Source organism: Carassius carassius, chromosome 40, assembly GCF_963082965.1.
Source record: "Carassius carassius chromosome 40, fCarCar2.1, whole genome shotgun sequence".
Lineage (NCBI taxonomy): Eukaryota > Metazoa > Chordata > Actinopteri > Cypriniformes > Cyprinidae > Carassius > Carassius carassius.
The window spans coordinates 27494396-27519780 of NC_081794.1; the positions used below are offsets into that span (position 1 = coordinate 27494396).

Genomic DNA, 25385 nt, shown 5'->3' on the forward strand with positions numbered 1-25385 from the left:
CCAGAAAGGAGCCTTGGTGTCTAATTAATATTTGTATAACTTATTAACTTTATTTTAAATTAATAAAAAAATGTATTTACTCAACATTGCATACCATTCTAAAATAATAAAAACATAAAAATTAGAATAATATGGAAAAAAGATACAATTTGTATTAACGCAAAATGTATTATTTGAATTTAATTTTCATGAATTGATTTTAGTGCCATATTAAATAAAATATACAATTTGTGTTAATGCAATTTGTATTTAAAAAATATATAAATACATAAAGAATTTATTTAATGTATTATTAATTAAAATGTATTCATTTATAAATAAATGTAAACACTGGCCATTTTACTGCCATGTTAAAATAAATAAAAAACCTATGATTTGAATTAATGCCTTGTGATATTTTTATTGCAATATCATGTCAGAGCATTTTTCCTCACAAAACATTATGATTTATTCTTAAAATGTTACCAACCTTCCTCAAAAAAAAAAAAGTATTTTTTGGTATTTGATTATACTAATGTGGCACTACAATGCCATCAAACAAACTGATGCTGATAATCTGATAAAAAGCATTAAACCTGCTATTAACTACACTCTATCAGCAGCTGTTAAGATCCTCATTTGTATGCTGACGTCAATTTTAATCAGTTATATATCAGGTTGACTTTAGTAAGGATGAAGAAGTCTCTGGGTTTCGGTATCGAGTGTGTCTGACCTCGTGTTTGCAGAAGTGCAGTGATCGCTTTGGCGCCTGGTTTGTTGACTGACAGATCCAGCTTGCCGTCGTCCATATCCTGAATTAAAACACGTGCCGTATCAAAACTGTCGTTCATTGTGGTTGCGATGACGCCGGTTGGTCCGCGTTTGACCCAGCCGCTGCAGTACAGACCTGCCCAAACATTATAAATGTGAGAGTAAACAAACATTTGGAAATGTAAACTCTCTTTCATCTACAGTGCCCACAAAGTGCCGGAGCAAAAATATATACCCATACTTTCCCCACATACCACATCACTTTAATTGGATACGAGGTAATACAACAATGCAAATATATATATATATATATATATATATATATATATATATCTTCAGATTATCAGATGTGTGGTTTTTTCTATGGCAGAGCCTCAACCCCAGAAACCTCCGGAGACGTTTTTTACGATTATGTTTTTGGACTCCTATAAAATCTTTTCCATCAAAGACCACTAAATGTAGTTTCCCACTAAATGACACACATCTGTTGCCAAATATAAGAACACACAATACAACACACTGAAAATAAATTGACACTGCCTTTTCCTATAGTAATTATAGTAATTATTATAGTAATTATACTTGTCAAACTATGTTTAGTAGGACCTTTTTGAACTTGAGTGAAAAACCATTCTGAAAAAAAAACCCCCATAAATTATGCAACTATCAGTTAGATTTGAAAAGCTCCTGTCTTTGTATGGCAATTAGGTGAAAGTCATTCATTAACATTCTTGTGTCGTCTCCTGAGGTTTGTGGCTTTGAGCTCCACACATCTTTCGCCTCTCTGACCTGTTGTGTCCTGCACTCTTCCCATCTCATTGGGCACGATGGCTCTTCGGGGGTCAAAGGGCACAGCGGGATCAATGGGAATGCTTTTATAGCCGATACTGCTGATGATCAGGCCACAGTCCACATCCTCCATCTGACCGGTGACTTCTGCACGCGCGCTCTCGCCTGAACCCTGAGACACAACACAGACTTCACATCCGGCTTTTGCTGCTTGTTTTGAAATGTGATGTGATGTAATGTAATGTGATGTAAGTGATGTAACATAACACAAATTATTGTTTTGACTTGGTTCATATAAAAGAATCATTGCAAAATGCTTTGACGCTAGGGGAAAAATCTTGAAAATTTCAATTGAGCTATTGCAATTTATTCAAAAAATCAAAGTAAACTGTATACAGTATATATGTACTAGTCCTATATATATATATATATATGAAAAGACATGAAAGAGCACTGTAACTGACAGACATACTTACAGCAAGTAAATACAAGATTTTTAAATGATGATTTCATTTATTAATAGATAAAAGCTGTCCAAACCTAACTGACTCTGCGTGAAATAGTAATCAATCCTGTTAAATCATGAAAGAACTGTAGTTAACCACATTATTTTTTTTTAGAAATCTGAGTTAAATTTCAGTAGCCACACACAGACCTCACATAAGATATCAAGAAATCACTTAAAGAGAAGCTGTTTGACGAAGTGTAGCATGCTTAAAGAGAAACTCATCATGCTGCAATCTAAAGCAAGAACAGATGTGAAACAAAATAGTTGACACGTATCAGTCTGGAAAAGGTTACGAAATCATTTCTAAGGCTTTGTGACTCCGGCGAACCACAGTCATGATACACAAACGGAGAAAACTTGCAGTGGTGATCCAGCTTTTTTCTCCTTAATAAATGAAATCATCATTTAAAACTGCATTTTGTATTTACTTGCATTATCTTTGAGTAATAATAAAATTAGTTTGATGATCTGAATCTTTTAAGTGTGACAAATATAAAAAAAAATATAATAATAATAATTAAAACAGGCATGTATAGTGTATAAATGATCTGAAACTATGGTGCCAATGATTTAATTTATCTGGAGTATTTGTATTGTGATCGATGAAAGAAAATAATGTGGATGTATCACACACATTAAGACTACAAACTCGTATTAGATTAAATCAGGAATAAATGAAATTGACATCCAATTAACGCTCTAGTAATCAGTTCTGTAAACCACAAACTTCCGCACCAAACAAAAAGCTGGGTTTGTTATCATGCAAGATATCATCATCATCATCATGCTTCTCCTCTCAGGACTTTCCAGATTTAAAATGGAGACAAAAATGCAGTCTTGTTGTGCAATGAACTGTCAAAACAAAGATCGCTAACACATTAGCGCTCAGATTACTGAAACAACTGTGTGTGGCAGAGCCAGTCCTGCTGGTTCAACACATCGTCTACTTCACGTTCATTATGATCACATTTAATAAATATATACATCCAGACAGGATTTATGAGGTAAAATGTGTTTGGAATAAGAGTCCTTATAAATCCAGAAAAGTTGGTTTACACCTTTTGCGATCCATTTATGCAAATCGAAAGCAACATATGAAACCAATGATTTTGTGCATCTGGAATATTTGTTTTGATCTCTGAGGTGCTTAAAATAAATCACGTCAGTGTTTCCCACAGAATTAGATTCTATTTGCGGTGGTGTGGTGTTTGGGGACTGGGGACCGGGTGGGGTGGGGGGGCTTGGGGGGGGTTAAGTAAAATATATCATATATATATATTTATATATATATATATCATAAATATATAATATATTTTTAGTGACAAGTACACATTTCCATTGCCAACACTTGGTGTCAGATACCTTAAAGGAATAATTTGATTATATTTGGAGATATTTGGAAGAATGACAGAATCAAACAGATCTCGGTCCCCATTGACTTCCATAGTAGGAAAAATATATACTATGGTAGTCAGTGGGGACCGAGATCTGTTTGGTTACAAACATTCTTCCAAATATCTTCCTTTGTGTTCAGCAGAACAAAGAAACTCATTCAGGTTTGGAACAACTTGAGGGTGAGTAAACGATGATAGAATTTTCATTTTTGGGTGAACTATCCCTTTAAAGACATTGCTATTGCTACACACACACACACACACACACACACACACACACACACACTCAAACTCACTGACACACTCAAACACAGGCTCACACACTCAAACATTCAAAAAGACTCACACACACACTCACACACAGACTCAGACACACACAGGCTCACACACACACCAAACTGGACCTGGAGGTGGACACACACAGACTCTGACACACACACACACACAGACCTGGAGATTGAGGTGGACAAAAACCAACACACACCAATCTGAACCTGGAGATAATAATAATATAATGTCTAGTCTGGTGGCTGTGATATATATAAACCTACCAACGTCCGTTGCCATGATTTTTGGAAGGACTGATCGCGAGAGGAAAAGAATGACGTTTTAGTCGCAAAACATCGGTCAATGGAAACGCCGTCCTTTCGCAATAGTTGTTTATCGATATTTAGAAAAAAAAACACAAAAGTTTTGCGCGAATCTATAATGGAAACGCGACAGCGCTTAACATAGACTAACTTCTCAGAGTTGTGTTGAGCAACAGTGTTCATTACTAACCATTCAACCCCGGATTGATTCTGGGATCTTCGCTGGGGGAATAAGCATTAAGCACCGGCAACAATCCGTCCTCTAACTAACGCATGCTCATGTTTTGATTCAGATCGTGGCTAGTCGTGCATGCCTCCGTTGTCAGTTTGTGAGAGGGAGGGAGAAAGCAGCGCGCAGCTCTACAATAAAATACAATTGTACCCATATTAAATAGTTTAAAAATCTGAATCAATCCGTGGCGGTCAGCGTTGATATTGTGGCGGGCCGCCACAAATTAATGAATGTATGGGAAACCCTGCACGTGGATGAATTTTTTATGACCCTTGATGATCCTTAAAGTGCAATCTTAACAAATGTTGACAGCTCCCTTATTCTTGGGCCTAATTCTGTCTTGCATGTTTACCTCTTTATCATTGAGTAATATAATGAAATATTTCATATATTATATAGTCTTAATTTGCTGGGGTATATTTCTAGCAATAACCAAAAATACATTGTATAGGTCAAAATGATTGATATTTCTTTTATGCCAATTATCATTAGAATATTAAGATCATGTTCCATGAAGATATTTTGTAAATTTCCTACTGTAAATATATCAAAACTAAATTTTTGATTAGTAATATGCATTGCTAAGAATTCATTTTGAAAACTTTAAAGATGATTTTCTCAATATTTAGATTTTTGGGCACCCTCAGATTCCAGATTTTCAAATAGTTGTATCTGAATTTATTCAGCTTTCAGATGATGTATAAATCTTAATTTGGAAAATTGATTGGTTTTGTGGTCCAGAGTCACATGTAAAGTTTAAGGTCACTATATTGTAAAATGTCATTTATTCCTATGATTAGTCTCCAGTCTTCATTTGAAATAGTAATGTTTTGTAACAGTATTCAAGTTTTAATGTAATTGTTGGTTGATCAATTTAATGTTGTTTTTTTATTTCCTGACCCTAAACCTTTGAATGGTAGTGTACACTGTAAATATGTTTGCAATATTTATTAATATATAATTTTTGATCTTTAAAAAAAAGATCAATCATTGTCAATTCCGGTTTACTTTTACTTTTACTTCACATATAATCCAATCAACCATGTAATAATTTGCACACAGGTGACCGAGCAAACCAAATGTAAACTATGGGCCGTGTCCAAATCCCATTCTCTCTTGAGTAGGTACTTTTTAAAATAAGCAAGCACTTGGCGACCACAAAAAGAAAACATTCTTTTAAGTTTGAATGCAATCTGGATGTACTACATTCCCCATGATGACATTTTCACATGACCAACCAGCAGCAGTTGCATCACATCACTATCATTCATAAATCATCTACTGCTGCCTCATGGGAAAGAATAGTACAGTGTTCATCGTATGCACACTTCAGAAACACTCCAGAAGTAGCACGTCATCCAGGCACTTTTTTCCACTAAACTTTTATGAGTAATGTGTATTTTGACATGCTTCTTTCGTTGCATACAATTTTCCGCCTACTTTACAGTATTCGATTTCAGATGCGTCCATGGCTCTTATCCAGTTTTGCACGTTTACCTCAAGCTTATTAAGAGCCAATCGGATTCCAGTAGCTCTTTTCCCATCAGCCTCCGCGAGAACCTCCACAGGACTGCGAAAGAAGCGCAAGCCCCAGCATTTCTCCGCTTTATCATCTCCTCCTTCCTTTGCGGCTTTCATCATTAACTCTGTCAGTCTTTTTCTTGGCCTGGGAAGGTCTAATCAACACACACACACACACACACACACATTTAAATGTTCTCCCATGCTAAACCTCAAACATGCAAAGAATCTATTACTGCTTCTCAAGCCCTGTTAAGCAGGTGGTTTGGAAACTTACAGAGGAATGCAATGGGAAAAAATGCAATGGGAAAAGTTAGTGTATATATAGCAGAAGGAATGTTAAGACCTGTTTAAAAGAATTGCATTATTTACCCAGAAAATCAGGTTCATAAATACAGAAATGCCTATATAATAGTCACTCATTGTATGGAGCAAGTTGTTACAGCTGGCTGCTGTTTACTGACAATTTGAAAAGGAGTATGTTTTTAAGAATAAAACCATCTGAAGTCAAAGGGAAGGAATAGTAAGAACCATTTTTAAGTTTATGCTTCCACAAACGCACAAAGTTGGATACAAGTGTGTAAAAGTGTACTTTTGCTCAATGTATTTCGAATATTTCGAAAGTTTAAAATAATAAAAATCAGACTTTTGAGTAGTTCCCAGATCAAACAGATAAAATACCATCTAAAAGTTTTAGATTGATTTTAAGAAGTCTCTTTTGCAGACCAAGGCTGCATTTATATGAACACAAATACAGTAAAAACAATAATATTCTGAAAAAAAAAAAAAGAAAAATTTACATAACTGTTTTCTATATATATATATATATATATATATATATATATATTTTTTTTTTTTTCACAATATTTATGCTTTTGGGTGTATTTTATAGGTTGTTTTCTAAAGTATACTATGAGGGACAGGAAAGAAAAGGACACTTATCTCAAAAACTCCATCTTGTTAGTATACTTATGAAATTATGTACAGCAATCAAATGCACTTTATCTGATGGAGTATTTTTATTTGGATTTTTTGGATTTCTGATTAGGAACTGTTCACAATGTCTCAGATGGACCATCTCTCTAATTTCCAAAAGAGATAAACAAAAAAAGTCCTGTTCCCTGTGGCCTTTTAAACAATTATTTATAAAGTTAGCAAAGACAGTAAGTTTTATATTAAACATTAACTAGCATTTTTAGGGTATATACACAACATAATATATTTTTTGGAAACCGTGATGCACTGTTTGATCATTAAAAGTTAAAAAGAATGGCATTTATTTGAAAAATTAATCTCTTTTTTACATTATAAATGTCTTTACTGTAATTTTTGATTTAATGCAATTTAATGCATAATTGTTGCATAAAAATATGAATTTCTTAAAAGAAAAATTCTAAACCAATTTACAATAACCATTAAAAAAACAGCAATAGAATTGATAAATCTAGTGTAAAGGACTCACATAAATTATATTGAATTATCTTTGAAACTCAAAAACTGTTTGAGTGTGTATAACTTTTTGCAGTTTTGAGTAAAAGAGCCTGAACGTGTGTTGAGGTTTTATCTGAAATGCCACACATTTATCTAGTCTGGATGTACATTTGTTTTTATATAGCTCCTGAAAGGACAGAGGTCAGAGGTTTGAGTAAAGATGAAAGGAGTAGAGAAATAGAGTACACATCTGCTTACATTAAAAACTGAATTGATCGGAGTCATTTGCAAACTTCAAAAAGCATCTTCACACCAGATGCTTAATTGAGTTAATTTATTTGCCAGACCATTTGATCTGGAAACCAAGAATTGCCAAACAGGAATTGTTTCACACTCTTCCCTTAAATGTCACTATATTAAACACTGCAAGGCTTTTAAAATAGTTTTATGCTTTTATTTCTAGAGCTTAATATAGCATTAACCTCTTAATCTCCTTTTAGGTTTAACTGATGAAAGTCAGGGGTTTGGATTGACATGAGGTTTAGTTTGATGTAAATGCAGTGCTTTGATTTGAATGTTTTTACCTTTCAAAGCTTCTGCGATGCCCTCAAAGTCAGCGGGCAGCAAATCAGCCCTGACCTTTGGCAGATTGACCATCTCTCTGAGTTCCTGAGGAGATTAACAAACATAAACAGCCCTGTTCCCTCACACATTCATTTCGAAACCTTGCATTTGCAAAGTAAATAAACTCTATAATTATATATTAGAGTATATTAGGTTTTTTCCATTATGCAATACACTGTTTTTTTTCCCATGCATTCAATCAACAGGTTCTTCCACTTTATTTTCCAAATCCACAGCCAAATGTCACTCAAAAGTGTTTCATTCACTGCGAGGGAGTGAAGCAAGAGAGTCATACCTTGATGGTACACGCAATTTGAAGAGGTCCTCGTCGGCCCACGATCAAAACCCTTCGCACTTTACTGTTTGCCAATGCCTCTAGTGAATTCTGGGTAATATCGGTTTCCTGTAAGTAGGCAGTAGAGGACAGTAAACTAAAATGATCAAAGACAAAACAGGAAAGGGTGGTTTACTGAGAAAAAAGCACTTTCCTGAGCCATTACAGAATTTAAGTGATGTTATCTGCTCATGTGCAAGAAATAATGCATCCAGAAGGCAAAATGAGCTGGAAATGTCCTTAACCTCAGACCACTGAACTTGGAGAAATGTAGCACTGTATCAGTGTCTCATTAATGGATGCTCTGTAGTGAATCCACAGCACTCCAGTCCATCAGTTAACATCCTGTGAAAAGAAAAATGGATGCACTGCTTCACCACAGCGACTGGGAGCAGAGAGAGAAGAAAAGCATGAACACTTTCGAAATGAGTCTTTATTATGGCAGAAGCATGTATGCAATACAATGTAAAAATGTGTATTATAAACAGCTATATATATATATATATTGCATATTATTATATAAAGCTATAGCACGTCTATTTCCATATTTTTAAACAGGAAATGGGCTTGGAATAATAAGAATACATTTTACATAATAAGAATAAATTTCTAAATAAAATTCATTTTATTTACAGCAGTCAATCATGTGATCATGTAAGCAGCGTGTTCCTGGATGTGTAGGATGTCAGGATCACAGAAATCTCTCCTCCACTGTGAATAAATCACCATCCAAATCCATGAGTTTTATCACTGAAGTGATATGTACATTTATTTTTACAGACGTCAGTATGAGAAACAATTAATCAGGCTTTAGAAACACACAGCTTTGGTCTTCTCCAGATGTTCACTGATGGAACTGATTGCTTGTGGATTATTGTGATGTTGTTATCAGCTGTTTGGACTCTCATTCTGACGGCACCCATTCACTGCAGAGCATCCATTGATGAGACACTGATGCAGTGCTACATTTCTACAAATCTGATGAAGAAACAAACTCATCTACATCTCGGATGACCTGAGGGTGAGTATATTTCCAGCAAATTTTCAGTTTTGGGTGAACTATTCCTATCAGCGGGGGATTTTTTAAATTATCTATTAATTTATTAGTATAAAACTCTTCTCTTAACATGTATTGTTAACCATATGTGAGCCTCGCTTTGAGAGTCTTTTAGTAATGACTACTGATTCATTCTTAGTTAAATGGGTCAAAATTATAAATTATTCTTTTATACCAAAAATCATTATGATATTAAATAAAGATCATGTTCCATGAATATATTTAGCAAATTTTCTACCTTAAATATATCAAAACCTAATTTTCGATTAGTTATATGCATTACATAGAACTTCATTTGGACAACTTTAAAGATGATTTACTCCATATTTCGATTTTTTTTCCCCCAGCCTCAGATTCCAGATTTTCAAATAGTTGTATCTCAGCCAAAGATCGTCCTATCCGAACAAACCATACATCAATGGAAATCTTATTTATTCAGCTTTCAGATGAAGTTTCAATCTCAATTTTGAGAAATTGCCCCTTATGACTGGTTTTGTGGTAAAATATAGATTCACTAGCAATGCAGAGTGATTTAGTAAAGATCCACATTCACACCCAAAAAGAAGATATTCAGAAGATACTCAAGTTTCATTAATGGAAATCAATATAGTGAGTTTGTGAGTCATTTGACTGATTCGAACCATTAACATAGGATTTGAGATCAGTTAATGAGTTAAATAATTCCTTAAACTACTCCAAACCGATTACCATCTGGTACTTTTGCATGTATCTTAACTCTCTCCAATCTGGATAAAATCATTACAGTGGGCTCAGACCTTCAGCATTTCTACAGGAGCCAGAAGTATTCGGGCAACATCCAGGGCCACATTTCCCTGTCCAAGAATCACAGCGGTCTCACAGGTGAGATCTGGATGCAGCTGCAGATCAAAAGAAACAAGAAAGGCTTTTGTTTAGGGGATATTAATCACCAAAACTTCTGAAGCGATTCAAAAGATAAGGCACCTCCTTATTACAGGGCAGTCCGTTGTACCATCCGACAAAGTCTTTAGCTGAGAAAACGCCAGGTAAGTCTTCACCTGGAATTCCCATTGACCGATTTCCTTCAGCTCCATAACTCTGGAAAAAGACATCGTGTAGAGGAGGATGATTACAGGAACAGTCATGGTGCAAAATTAAATGAAATTATATGGCATGCTAAAATAGTTCTGAGACTGTTCTTTTGTGTTCTTGTACACTTTCACATCAGTAAACATCTTCAGTTTACCTTTAACTGCTGTAGCAACAATCTTGAGTGCATGAACGGATCAAATGTAAACTTTGAATGAAATATGAGTCACTTGGATGAAAGCACTTGCCAAATGCATAAGAGAAAATGTAAATATTAGTATAACACTCTGGCTAGTATACAACCCAAGCATAATGTTTTTATTTCACTGACAAATGTCGAGAGCGCATTTTTACATAATAAACAATAATGAGAGGCTTACGTTGTGATTTAAACAATGACTAGAAAAGTCAAAAGAAGTATAAAAGGAGGTGCAAGTAGATTTAATTAATGTTTTTATTTTTACAAATGCACAAAGTTGGATACACACTGCTGTTTAAAAGGTTAAGGGCCGTCTCTTATACTCGTCGTGGCTGCATTTATAATTGTAAAAATAGTAAAGTTATGCAATATTCTAACAATTTAAAATAAAATGTTTTTTCTTATTTAAAGCATTTTAAAATGTAATTTATTCATGTAATGCAAAGAGGCAAATTAGATTGTGGAATCAAAATAAAATAAAAAAAACTAGCTAGCTTTTTGTATTCAATCTATTTGTTTTCTTTTTATTTATTACACAATTAACAAAAGCGAAAAAAGAAAAAAAATCCCTCTAACACTAACTTGCTCTATCCTATCTGTTTTCTTTTTATTTATTATATAATATTAATAAAACCCCATTCTATGTTTACTGCGTTAAGCTAACTATAACTTGTCAAAGCATGACAAAATGTAAATGTGATGTAAAACAGGAATAATCTAAGCCTGCATATATAAATGATATTTCCAACTGACACACTACAGCAAAAGATAGAAATAACTGACTTAGAACCACTTTTAGCTGCTGGAAATACTAGTGTCCTAATATATATATGCATTATTTATTTATATATATTGCCATTGTCAATTTTTACTATGCAAAACTGGCACTTAGTGAGTGATTAATCTGAATTCAGTTCGGTGTTGTCCTCACCAGCACTACAGCGTGGTAAGCTTGTCGTAATTCGTCAATCGTCACATCTTTACCCACATTCACATTGCCATGGAAGCTGCATCGTTCCTGCTGGGCCGTCTGAGTAAAACTGTTAATAACATTCTGGAAAATTCAAATGAAAAATAAAAATATATTTTATTTTACTAGCACATATTTACAATGGTGACTGATGTACAGGGAAAATAAAGCTTCTACAAAAACAAGCTTAAAACATAGTTCATCCAAAAATCATCATTTGTTCTCCCTCATGTCGTTCCAAACCTGAGCTGCTTTCTTATGTTGAACATAAAGGAAGATATTTTGAAGATTGCTGGTGATCATACAGTTGGTGGTTTCAGTTGACTTCCATAGTAGGAAAATAAATACTATGGAAGTTAATGGCAACCAGCAAGTGTTTGATTACCAGCAATCTTCAAAATATCAGCAGCTCATACAGGTGTGGAACGACATGACGGTGAGTAAATGATGACAGAATTTTCTTTTTTTGGATGAACTTGCCCTTTAAGTTTAACGGTATCTAACATGTTATCAAGACTGTGTCACTCAGGATGCTTATCACATGCATGCAAGAACATCTGAAGGATCTGTACTGACAGTCACAACTTGGTGTAAATCAGACATGAACAAAAATTCGTAATGTCCTGGCAATAATCAAGCACTAAACATCGTCTCATTTTTACTGATGTTTGTTTTTGCATTTCCTACATGAGGTAATTATTGATTGAACCACTCGAGCACAATTACATTGTGTTACAGTAAATGTATGCATCATTTCCCCTAATAATTTTTAATGCTAAAGTCCTATTGCCAGCAAATTGCAAAGTTCAAACAGATAGTCCTTATCTTAATAATAAGTGATTATATATTACAACAAGGGAGATGAGGAGGTATTAAAACATCAAATCAGATCAAGTGTTTGTAAATTACATGCAGCAAATAACAATATATAGTCATAAATGCAGCATTAGAACACTAAGTTTTAATATGTGACATATATGTTCAGTTTTGGCTTGTGACGATTACATCTCTGACAATTACATACTCCCATGATGTTCTCATAAGCACAGATCACAAGGCAAAGAATGATTACGAAACTAGAATCAACAGTCTTCAACGGACAAATAGGAAGTGCAATAAATAAACCAGAACATTACACTTTTGTTCCCAAAAATGCATGCATATTTTTCCTGTAAATTGTGAGGAAATGTTGATCTTCTGTTTGTTACGGTTAAAACCTGTTGTTCGACACCGGAAAAACAAAAGAAAGACCTAATTTTACGGCTCTGGAAAAACTCACGTTAAAAGTAAAGCTTAAATAAATTACATTTATGGAAAACATTATTGTATGAATCTGATTCATAATGGCTTTACACTTTTCACAATCAATTTTGGGGATGGTTACTTTTAAAGTAATTACAATATTGCACTACTATAACAATCTGATATGATACAATATGCTACATTAAAATGTTGTGTTACTTCCTAAAAAAAACTAACAAAAAAACATTACTTTTTGTGTAAAGTAATGCATTATGTTACTTTTTCTCATCTGGCCTTTAATTTTTGCAACTTAAATCAAATATTGCGTTTCTTTACTAGTAACTTGAAAAAAGTAATCTGATTAAGTAACTCACATGGCTTGTAATGCATTACCCCTAACACTGTTCACGATTTATACATTTTTTATTATACCATATGTTCAGACATATGCATGCATGCATAAATTTTGTGAGTTTATTCTGTATTTAAGGTATATCTTTCCTTTTATATTCTCTGGTTACTTTATTTTTCTATAGAGTGGATATTTCTAAAAATATTTATAAATAAATTTTAAAAAAGCTGCTTTTATAATCATATTACTAGCAAAATCCTAACAGATGAACAGTGAATAATCAATACACTGATCAGGATTATTCTCAAACCCATGTTACATCCATAATCTCATATGCTGTTTAGTAAAACAGGATATTCGTATATATGACTTGACTTTTGGGGATTTGATTAATAAAGTGCTCTCTGCATGACAGACAAGAAATATAAGAGAGACTTGTACTGATGTAAAACTAAGTAAATATAGTTTATTTTTATTTCATAGGGACTAAACGAAGGCCTGACCTTGACCTCAGGATGATCAGGTGCGACCCCAAACCGTACCAGTCCAAACGGCACGGGCAGTCGCTCGTAAACATCTACGGTTGTGTCATGTCGAGCCTGAAAGTGATACAATGAAATGAACAAACAATGGGTGATTTGTGTAAAAAGGCCAGTAAACACTGTGCAACACTGACAACGATGAGTTTGTCTTTATTCCACAGACACAGACCTAAAGATCAGCATTCATGTGATTTCTGCAAAGCACTTGTGATTCAACCTGTTGTTCTGCTTTCATACTTCAGTGGTTTGATTGAAAGTCTTCAAGTGACAGAACATTGTGTCTATCTCAAAACCAGCAGCATTGTTAATACCTGTACTGTGGGACTCAAAGTGGATATACAGATGTGGGGTAAAAGTTAACCTCAAGGACAGCTGCTGTAGTTTACCTAAATAAAAATAACTTTCACATAAATCTCACTGTCATGCAAAGCCTTGGGAAAACCAATAGGTTCATTATAGGTTCATAATTCATATGAAATCTGCAAAGTTTGTCAACCTAAAAAAAAAAACAATTCTGCTAAAGCTAGATGAAATCTTTCCTGAGAAAGCGTTTATTTGGACCAGTACGCCTACCTTCAGGAGCTGTTGTGCTGTGTAAAAACCTGCAGGTCCTCCACCTACGATACACACTCTTGGACAGGATGAGGAGGACAACCCACGCACTCCTGGCAACATGACAGAAACGCAACATACTTTTTATCATATGACATTTTACAAAAGGGACTGTTTGAGCAATCGCTTTATTCACCACACACAGGACAAGCACAGGATGTTTGTTCTGTACGTCTATCTATCTATTTATGCAACCTTCCAGGAACACCATATAGCCTCTGTGTGTCTATCTATCAGTGTTGGGGAGTAACTAGTTACATGTAACGGCGTTACGTAATTTAATTACAAAATTAATGTAACTGTAATTAGTTACAGTTACTAAGAAAAAATGAGTAATTAAATAACAGTTACTTATGAAATTTTGAACGATTACAAAGGGGAATACATTTGAATATTTACACACATCCACATACAGATTTAACTGATTTATTTCCCAAATTGCACTGACTATTCTGAGACATACCGCCCTAATAATTTCCGGGATGCGGAAACACAGTCGTAGAATCCAGTCATAAAAACGGAATGCCTAACGCGGACGGAATATGCAACATTTTGGATGACTAAATCAAAAGTAGGTCAGTACACTTGAATCAAAACATGACTTGGACTAGTGTCTGTGAATATTAAGCCCCAAAAATGCAATATATGAGTCCTGCACGTTCTGTGTGTCTGTGGAAATCAGGCGCGGACTGGATACCGGGAGAACCGGGACAATTCCCGGTGGCCTGGCAGCCGATTTTGCCCCACTATTTAATTTCATTATTGTATAAGTGCCTGCCGATTCGTGCCGAATGTAATAAAGCGATCATTTGCGAATCCGCCATTTGATAATTAAATCTCGTGACTCGCGCGCTCTCCGCGCCTCTGCCAAACGGTTTGGATCAGACTCAGAGTAATCAATGCGAGAGAGAGAGAGAATAGAGTGCACTGTGGAAGCGCACCGCAAAGCTGAACTACTGTTCAGGGTTTCAGGTATGCGCGTAATTTTCACAGGGGTTACGGGGGTCATGACCCCCCCAAAAATCAGATCCAGCTAATATAACCCCCCCAATATCATCACATCATTCAGATTAAAATAGATATGAAATATTCAGAATGAATACTTTTGTTCAATTTCTTTATTAATTTCATTTGCCAGCAAGAAAGATAGTATCATATTTTAAATAATCTGTAATGTACCCCCCGCCCACCGCACCGATTTGGTATTACCAAAGTCTCTGGTATTACCCAACCCGCTTTCTGTACCAAGTTTGTTCACTATTTTGCGCAGTCGATGGATGACTGGTTGGAGAAAGCTGACGGAAAGATGAAAAGGACACTGAAAGGCAGCCAGACAACGATTTTTCATTGTTTGTCGACACCAGCCAAAAAAAAAGAAAAAAGAAAAAAAAAAGAAACGAAAAATCCTGACCAAACGGAGGTACCCTTAAGTTAGCTGTTAAGTTAGCTCAGCGTTTCTCAAAGTGTGGGGAATAGAAACATGACAAACAGGTTTTGTGCCCATCTTTTAAATTCCGTTATTTATTGACCATACACTCAAAACAAAGACACATTTAAATGTAAGCCTTGACGTTACTTAACCTCTTCACACGTAAGTTTAAAAGTATTTCAAGGCTACCGTTATTGATCGTAGTATCGCTTTATGGTTCCCATGGAGACGCGCCATTCATTGCTTGTCACACCGTAGCCACAATAGTGCTGAATGACTGATGATCTGCTTTTATTTCCTTTTTTATTCAAAATTTCACAAATGTGTTAGCTATAGCAGGATATATCTGATATTCCGATTGTGAAATATGTGCAAGTGGATGTGTTTTGTTGTTCAAACACCTTTATAACGATCGCATTACTTGAGTTGTATGCGCAACGTATTTTAGGTATCTATCTTATTAAAATACCTAAAAAAAATACGTACATTATTAGGAATTTACCACCTCTGGTTCAATTTGAGATTATTTTTATTTTTGTTTGTTTGTTTGTTTTTTTGTTGTTCTTTTTGCATGGATTTTGCAAAGTGTCAAAATGAATCAAAGCACAACTAGGTTAATGTTAGTCCACACTTGTATTGATGTTATCAGAGGCTAAATGCAAACACAATTATTATTATTTTTTAATCTAATTTTGAGTCTTATTTCATCACACTTTCATTTTCTTTATTTGAAAATTTTTAATGCTGTTATTTGATGTTAAGTTTTTAAAATGTGATGTTAATAAAATACATTTTAACAGTTAAACTTAAAGCCTAGTTTATTAACATTTTGTTGGGGTGATTGGGGACAGGTGGGGCTCGGAACCCTTTCCTACCTCTGAAGTGGGGAATGGCAGAAAAGTTTGAGAAACACTGAGTTAGCTGATGATTTGTTTTGTTGACTGGAGTTGGCTGGCTAGATGTTCGTTTGCCAGTGTCCTATGAGGTAAAGCCAGAGGGTGCCAGGGACTGTGTAGAACCAATGTCACTGAATTGTAACTGCTGTTTGCTCCAATACAGTCACCCGTTTTGGGGGGGATTGCATAATTAAATTATGCAAATTAGCATGTTACCTTTTACACAAGAAAATAATACAATAAATTAATAAATAAATAAATATGCCGCGAGTTTAACCCCCCCAATGGTAGACCCAAAGTTACGCCCTTGGTTTCAGGTCAGTTTCATCTGTAAAGATGCTTTTTTTTTTTTTTTATTTAATCAAGCAGCAGCACGTTGCTCATCAGTCATCACTCAAAATACTATATAAAGGACACCATTTTTATCGGTTGTAATGTTACAGTAGTGATTTAGCTGAAAAATAATCAGATTTTTTGTGGAAGCTACGACAGACAACAACACAACCCTTACGAAAATTAAAGTTTTGTTATTTTACTAATAATCCAGAGAAAATGGTTACTATTGTTTAACTGTGGTAACCAAAAATTATTTTACAAATTTATTTATTTAAAAATAAATAGAAATCCATTTGCAAAACAAAAAACAAAAAAAGGTTATTGTACTTTTATATAGGCCAATAAAAGCATGGTCAATTTTGTAAGGGAAAAACATGACTCATGTACAGTATTAGGATTTTTCTATAAAGATATTGTAGTATTGTAGAGTATTGTATTGTACAGTATAGTTTTGTTCAATCTTGAGTATTAAAGTCATGAGAGAGATGGATAACAGGGCAAAATAAAGAGACACATAAACATAATTTCTAGAACTGCTCTGTGTCACTTCATGTGCATTTTACTTATTTTGAGAAAACTATCATCATATACAGAGACAGCAGTTTCAAAAAAACACCAATGTTTCAGGAGTTTATTAGACAGAATACGTCACATGCTTATTAGATAACTGTATTTGAGTTGATGTATATGATTTTATTTATTATTATTTAATTTTCACAAATTTAGAAAAGTAATCAAAAAGTACTCAAAAGTAATTAGTTACATTACTTTAATAAAGTAATTGAAAAAGTTACACTACTATTACATTTTAAACAGGGTAACTTGTAATCTGTAACCTATTACATTTCCAAAGTAACCTTCCCAACACTGCTATCTATCTATCTAATCTATCTATCTATCTATCTATCTATCTATCTATCTATCTATCTATCTATCTATCTATCTATCTATCTATCTATCTGTCTATGAAACTAGAGCACACTGCATCAACATTTGATTGATGAACCCCTGATAAGATGAATCCATAAAAGTTCCATACCCCCCAAAAGAATAAAGCAACTAAAAATATATATATTTACCAAAAAGGACTATGTTTTACAGAAAAAAATATTATTAAAATGTTAATTTATTTAGTTAATATGAATTGATTTAGTAATTTCTTTATTCACTCTTTTTCAAGCCTAAAAACTTTGAACCAAGTCCCACTCACACACTCACTCTCTCTCACACACACACACACACACACACACACACACACACACACACTCTCAGCTCTTTCTGTGTCTGCCCGTCTCGATGGCTAGACTGTGCTCTCTCTCTCTCTCTCTCTCTCTCTCTCTCTCTCTCACACACACACACACACACACACACACACACACTCTCAGCTCTTTCTGTGTCTGCCCGTCTCGATGGCTAGACTGTGCGCTCTCTCTCTCTCTCTCTCTCTCTCTCTCTCACACACACACACACACACACACACACACACACACACACTCTCAGCTCTTTCTGTGTCTGCCCGTCTCGATGGCTAGACTGTGCGCTCTCTCTCTCTCTCTCTCTCTCTCTCTCTCTCTCTCTCTCACACACACACACACACACACACACACACACACACACACACACACACACACACACACACACACACTCTTTCTCCTTCTCACAGACACACAGTCTCTCTCTCTCTCTCACACACACACACACACACACACACACACACTCTCTCTCTCCTTCTCACAGACACACACTCTCTCTCACATACACACACACACACACACACACACCAACACTCTCTCTCTTTCTCTCCTTCACACAGACACACACTCTCTCTCTCACACACACACACACACACACTCTCTCTCTCTCTCTCTCTTTCTCAAAGACACGCACTCTCACACACATATTCTCTCTCTCTCTCAAAGACACATTCTCTCTCTGACACACGCTCGCTCGCTCCCTCCCTCTCTCTCTCTCTCTCTCTCTCTCTCTCACACACACAAACACACACACAGTTATTTTTGTGGCTGTTTTTGCTAGACAGAGAAAGTATGTCTGGTAGATACACAGAAACAGTAACAAGTGAATATCTGAGCTAACATAATGGGAATAGTTTGGAAAACATTTTAATGACTGGTCTGTTTTACGACAGATGTCTGGCGAGAACTCTGGCACAGCGTCAGACAATAAATTCAGAGGGTAAAGATATTGCAGGGTGTTTTGCAACGTAGGTCTGGTGAGAGTAAGCAGGATATTCTGTGAACTCAGCCACGGTGTCAGACAAAGTTCAGCATGTGGAAAAAATACGTTCACTAATCATATCAGAGTCTTTTTGCAATGTACGACTGGTGAATTTGTGTAGGATTTGCTGTCAACTTTACAGCAATGTTCAGGAGAAGAATAAAGTAATTTGAAGTTTCTCCTAAAAATATAATGTAGGTCTTTGCTAGCTGGTAATAACATACTAAATTAAAGAGACCGGAGATAGTTGTTTTTATAAAAAAGAAGTGTAATACTTCTAAATCAGACAATGAAAATAATGTGTGCAAGAATAAAGAACTTTCTGAGTTTTGGCAACAGGACTGAAAACAATGCATCCATCTTCAACTTTAAAACCATGTAAAAAAAATAAAATACATTTACCTGAGATTGACCAATACAGTTTTTGAATATTTAAATATGTGTATGGTTAGATTTAGTTTTTAAAAAAGAAGTTAAAAAATATTTTTTATATAATATGTATATATATTTGTAAGAATTTTTGAAGTATGACACCCATTCGGTGAAATGGCACAAATATGTTTATTTGAAAACGCAGATTCATTCATGACGTCATGCAGACAAACAAATAGTGTCAAGTGTGACATCATAAACTCACCGCCTTCAGCTGCCAGACACCGAGATGCGCGCGACAGGCCGTGGAACTTCATCACAGACCCTCTCACGAGGTTTATCATCGTCATCATCTTCATTAGATGAAATTCAGGACAAAAACAACAGTCCAAGTCCAACAATGACTCTGTTATGAAGCCAAAAGCTGCTTATGGAGCTTTGATCCCTCAGCGCGTGCTCATGGGTCACATTCGTGGGCTTGCATTCATGAACTTCATGAAATAAAAACTGAAATAGATCTGTATTAAAGATTTGCATTATGCATTTCTACTGTCTGCTTCAGATTGCACCAATTCTGTTGCACTGGGTCCATTTGGAGTAAGTTCAAATAAAAGTGCCCGATTTTGAAATGCTGAGTGCACAAGAAATGAAGAAATAAGAAAATAATATTTTGAAGTGTGCATGACAACTGTATGAACAAGTAGTAACGTTACAGCAGAACTGATCTTATAAATACAACAACACGCTGTTAAACAAAGTATCTCAAATACGGTGCATACAAAATCAGTCGCTTAAAAAAAGCACGCGGTGCATTAAGACGCAAAAGCGACAATTTAAAAGAAAAAACAGCTTAAAGCTATAAATGAAGTGTCCTTACTTCTGTTCAAGTGTGCATCGATTTAAGTTCTCCGTGATAAACGAATGCTCCGATTAAACGTTCCTCCTCGGTGAACATGTCACTTTCCGCTGTCTTGCTGATCCTGTCACACATAACCGTATTAACGTTATATTCCTCGAGGTTTGCTGCTTCACTGCTCATCTGAGGGATTTTTATCAGTTTAGCCTTGACTGAAGGTCTCAGACTGTGCACAAATATATTACACACAGCGACCACGCCATGCATTCATGCACGTCTTCCACATCAGTAGAATCTGATCGTGATTTATGGGTTTTTGTCTTGTAATTACAATTATTCTACATGTGTTCAATTATTAAACAAGTTACCATATGTGCCAAGCAGTCTGTGTTTGCCTCGTTAAAATAAATAATGCATTGAATGAGAATGAGCTGTTGCTCAACTGACTAGCCTACTATTGCTCAAATAAGGATCAATGTCCAGTTGGGTCATTCTCACGAAACTGTTGAAACGCCATGTCACTAGTTATTTTAGATATTAAACATGCAATTTAGTAATATATGAAAACATCATAATAAAGACAATACTGTTCTCTACCTTGCACAAAGAGTAATTTCAACATAGGAATTAATTATTTTTGCATTTTATTGCATTTTCTGCTGAAATTCTCATTACCGCAATGCATCCAGCTGTATCTTAACTTATGTTATGTTGTAATTTAAACAAATTACTATTAAAATATTCTGAAAAAAAGTAAATGGATATTCTTCTATAATTTTTCACATGACAGAAAAATGACAGACTGAATATTCATGTATAATAATAATGATACAATAGTGGAAATATAAAGTGTCCTTGACTAATGTTCTCATCCTCCGCAATATTTCTTAAGGGTCATTTACGCACACAATTTTTTTAAAATATAAATCTTGATTTTAAATTAAGCAACACATGAGGCAGAATCTTCTAAATACCAACAATGTAGGCAGATATCTTCATATTGTTCCAGTTAAAAGTTTAAAATTCTCTTGTCAGAACGTGTACACGACAAATTTATTATCATCACCGAAACGGGTAGTATTCCACATTTAGAAAAATATTAGATTACAAATTTTCTATGAAAATATACTTAATTAATGCCTGATTATATACACAAAGTAAAAAATTAGCTAAATCATCATGGCTTCTCTGTTGTTAGCAAAACATGCTAAGACACCTCATCCTCCGCAACACGATTTTCACTCACCGCAACAATTTAAGGCCAGTTGCGGTAGAGAGAACCTCTTTTTCGGTAATGAGAATTTAATCATACAGACTATTTTTAAATGAGTTATTAAATTAAATATTATTTAATAACAAAACAAAAAAGCTTAAGCATAGGCTAGGGTGACCAATTTCAGAGAAAATGTTTATACCATCCCACCAACTCCCAGGAAGGAGAGAGACATTATGGGTTAGAGGTTACAGCAGGAGTAGTTATCAAAAATAGTTGGGAAGCCTATACAAATGTTGGTGCATCTATCATTATGAGGACTTTCTATAAGTGTAATGATTTTTATATTGAGCAACAGAACTTGTGTGTGTGTGTGTGTGTTCACTTTGGATGGGTTAAATGCAGAGCACAAATTCTGAGTATGGGTCACCATACTTGGCTGTATGTCATATTAGAATAATTTCTAAAGGATCATTTGACACTGAAACCTGGATTAATGATGCTGAAAATTCAGCTTTGTCACCACAGAAATAAAATTCTGGTTTAAAGTATATTAAAAAGCTAAGGATCACTTTATAATAATATTACTGTTTTTACTGTAGTTCTGATCAAATAAATGCAGCCTTGATGAGCAGATTATGTTTTATTATTGATGCTAAACTTTTGAATGGCAGTGTATTTAAATATGAAAAAATGCAGCAGTTTTAAATTCTAATTCAAAAACAATTATTATAGAATGGTTAGGGTTAATTTGAAGGAGAACATCTTTATGGAAAAAAGAAAAATATATTGTGAACCATCCTTTTAGGAATGAGCGATTTTGGAAAAACTTTAGATGTTCACACTTGGGTATACTCTTTACCAGAACCAACTCTTTCAGTTGCCATAAAGAAAAAAATCCACTTGAGTTATCAAAGACTACATTCCCACTGTCAATGACTATTAAATAATAATTATTACATAATTATATGATTATTACATAAAATATAAAATAAAATAAGAACCATTATTTTGTAATAATGTATTGTGAATAATTTTTAAATAAAACTAAAATTACAATACTAATATTAATGTCTTCTTTGTTTTCCAACATTACACTATTAAGTATTTATTTTTGTGGAAAACCACAGGGTGCCCTTTAAAGTGCTTCTTTGCTCACAACAATATAATATTCTGTATTCACAAAACCTTTTTTCTTGCCACTAAGAGTTCTCCTTAACAGCAGTAAAAGTCTTTAGGTACGAGTTTTCTCATAAAACCTATTCATAGAGCAGCTGAGACAGAATTTTACTAAGGAATGGGGAGAAATCTTAAGCAAAGAAAAAGAGTGAGGATGACCTTTTTGGTAAGGATGATGTCAGCATGATTACTAACTACACCCACAGTGATTGGCTGATAGGGGATGGGTCTCTGTCAGTTATTTTAATAGAAATATTGAAGAATAAGATATCATGTTGCCAAAATCAAATAAAGATTCCAAAATAAAAATGTTGCAATATTCAAATAAAGTTTTTAAAATATAGGATGCTAAGTGTCACAAATTAAACAAGCATATGTTCAGCTAATTGTTAGCCTCAACATGTCTGCATCTTATAAATAATTGTTATATGTATAAGCAGCCTTTTAATTAACAGACTTATTATGGTTGATATGACAGTAAGATTTAGGACAAAGGTAAAATAATTCCAAACTGGATTGCTGTGGAAACAGCCATTTTAGGATTGTTTATGATTTGGTCTTTGTGATTTAGGTGTCCTCTTGACTACCACTAACTTTTCACAGATTTAAGAGTTGATTTTTTTACATAAAAACACTTTGTGAAGTACTCTAAGAACAAAAATTTAGGGGTCCTAAAGATGAGGAGTGAGGAGCAACATTTAGTCTTAAAATATTTTGTGAAAATAGCCCCTGGTGTTTTACCCTATGTTATCTAGTTTTGAAGCACTGAAAAATAATTTATGCCAATATTATCTAATTTATTTTCTACATTAAATATTATTTGTTTGACTATACCACATACTTAATATGCCTATTATCATTACCGAAATCATGAACCTCATTTTCGTAACCTATGTATCATTACCGCAATGTGTTCTTTTAATATTTATTTAAGAAATTGAAAAATAGTAGTCTGCTTTTAAATGTATGTGCAGAATATACATTATGTTCTTTCAGGTTTGCCACATCATTTTGAAAATATTTCAGTTTTTAATGAATTTTTTTTTAAATTGGCTGCAAAATGCAGAAGGTGTTGCGGCAATGAGAGAAATCATTGAAAATCACATAAAAATGTTATTATAAAAATATATTTTATTTCAGAGTTTCAAGTAACTGTGCATGACTGTTAATAAACCATTTTTAAAAATGTGAAAATGTATTATTTTTCCCCATGGCACTGGACTTTTCAGAGTGTTACGGTAATGAGATTTTTAAGGACATGTTTTGGAAAATATGTTCAAAAATTGTTAAATTGTCAGTAAAACTTTTTTAAGTTTATGGTCACCGACACTTCAGACCAGGCTCTTAATGCTTAAAAAGAAAATTTGTTGATACAAACCTTTTTTAAAATGTCATATATGAAATCTTTGAAACTAAGATTTTGTGAGAATCACCCAGTTTCATTAGACTACTTTGGCTCTTTATGGTATGGTGTTGCTTACATTTTCTTATCGTGATTCCAATACAACTACAACAAATTGCATTGTTGCAATTGAAATGTCAGTAACATGCTGCATATTACTTCATGTAGGCCTAAGTGAAAGTGTGTGAATGCAGATAAAGATCAACTCATACAACATTAAATACAACATTAAACATGTGACCACATGTGACACGTGCAACAACAAGCAGGCTTTTCTCAGAAGAATCTATTATTCCTTGAAAAATGTATGCCTCGCCTTCCTTTTTATTCTCTCTTTCTTTTCTTCCATCTCTGACTGCCCACTCCTTTCAATTTTCCAAGAACAAATGTATTATACGTCAACTATAAAATAACCAATGAATGTCAATGTTTTTAAATTAACTTATTATTAATAAAAATTTAAGGTAGGCAACTTTACCTGAATCCCACAGCACATTCAGCTACAACAAAGTGGGACAACAATATTTTAAAACTTTACTAGAAAACAAACAATTTTTTTAACATTTGTATTCATTCAATTTGATTCCCCATTGACTGCAGTAGTAGCAAACAAAACAGGAACTTTCAAAATATTATTTGTTTATATATAGTGAGCAACTTTTCTTATAGGCTATGGAGTGAGATTAATCTGTATAATAATTCACGGAAAAGACATGATGCACACATGCGTATTCCAGGTCACGTGCACAAAATAAGAAAATATATTCATAAAATGTTTCACAAACGCAAAACACAATTCACAGATGAGCTTTGAGCTCACCGTGGGCTCTCTGTGAGCAGACATTGCCCACATTAATCTAATGGGCATAGATTCTGACTATTTTTTATTGTCCTTTCCTTAGTGAACTTTAAGTGGTTTGTATTGCAGTAGTTCTTTTTCAGGCAGCTGTATGTGTGTCACTTGCATAGAACATTTCTTTAGTAAACACGTTAATGAATTGCTAATTCACTCTCATGTCACAAGAACTCCATCACTGCTTGGACAAAAGAAAGAAATACAAGGTAAAGTCCAGCTGGCTCTTCACTTTGGAATTGAATAGCTAGCTGTTTAAGCCAACCCATTTCTTTCCAGCAAACCAGTTACATCTTAACACACTGCATTCCTTTCATTTAGTGTTGTGCTAAGCAACATCCATATTCACTATTCATGGCATTTTGTGCTGTATTGACATGTTTATCCTTGAAAAAAACA

The 25385-nt window shown here is 34.3% G+C and overlaps 1 protein-coding gene across 2 annotated transcripts in view; it reads right to left on the reverse strand.

Annotated features, from left to right (window-relative positions):
• The window catches only part of fdxr (ferredoxin reductase), a 49306-nt gene extending 28555 nt beyond the window's left edge, over positions 1 to 20751 (reverse strand). For both annotated transcript variants that reach the window (XM_059532831.1, XM_059532830.1), the window contains exons 1-12: positions 20361 to 20751; positions 19749 to 20114; positions 14177 to 14268; positions 13565 to 13660; positions 11429 to 11551; positions 10194 to 10307; positions 10007 to 10108; positions 8135 to 8242; positions 7800 to 7884; positions 5761 to 5939; positions 1540 to 1711; positions 713 to 886 (exon numbers count right to left, since the gene is read on the reverse strand). In XM_059532831.1, the coding sequence (XP_059388814.1) occupies positions 713 to 886; positions 1540 to 1711; positions 5761 to 5939; positions 7800 to 7884; positions 8135 to 8242; positions 10007 to 10108; positions 10194 to 10307; positions 11429 to 11551; positions 13565 to 13660; positions 14177 to 14268; positions 19749 to 19842 (1339 nt within the window). In that variant the 5' untranslated portion in view covers positions 19843 to 20114; positions 20361 to 20751. The remainder of the gene's footprint in view (positions 1 to 712; positions 887 to 1539; positions 1712 to 5760; positions 5940 to 7799; positions 7885 to 8134; positions 8243 to 10006; positions 10109 to 10193; positions 10308 to 11428; positions 11552 to 13564; positions 13661 to 14176; positions 14269 to 19748; positions 20115 to 20360) is intronic.
• Positions 20752 to 25385: the final 4634 nt, after the last annotated feature.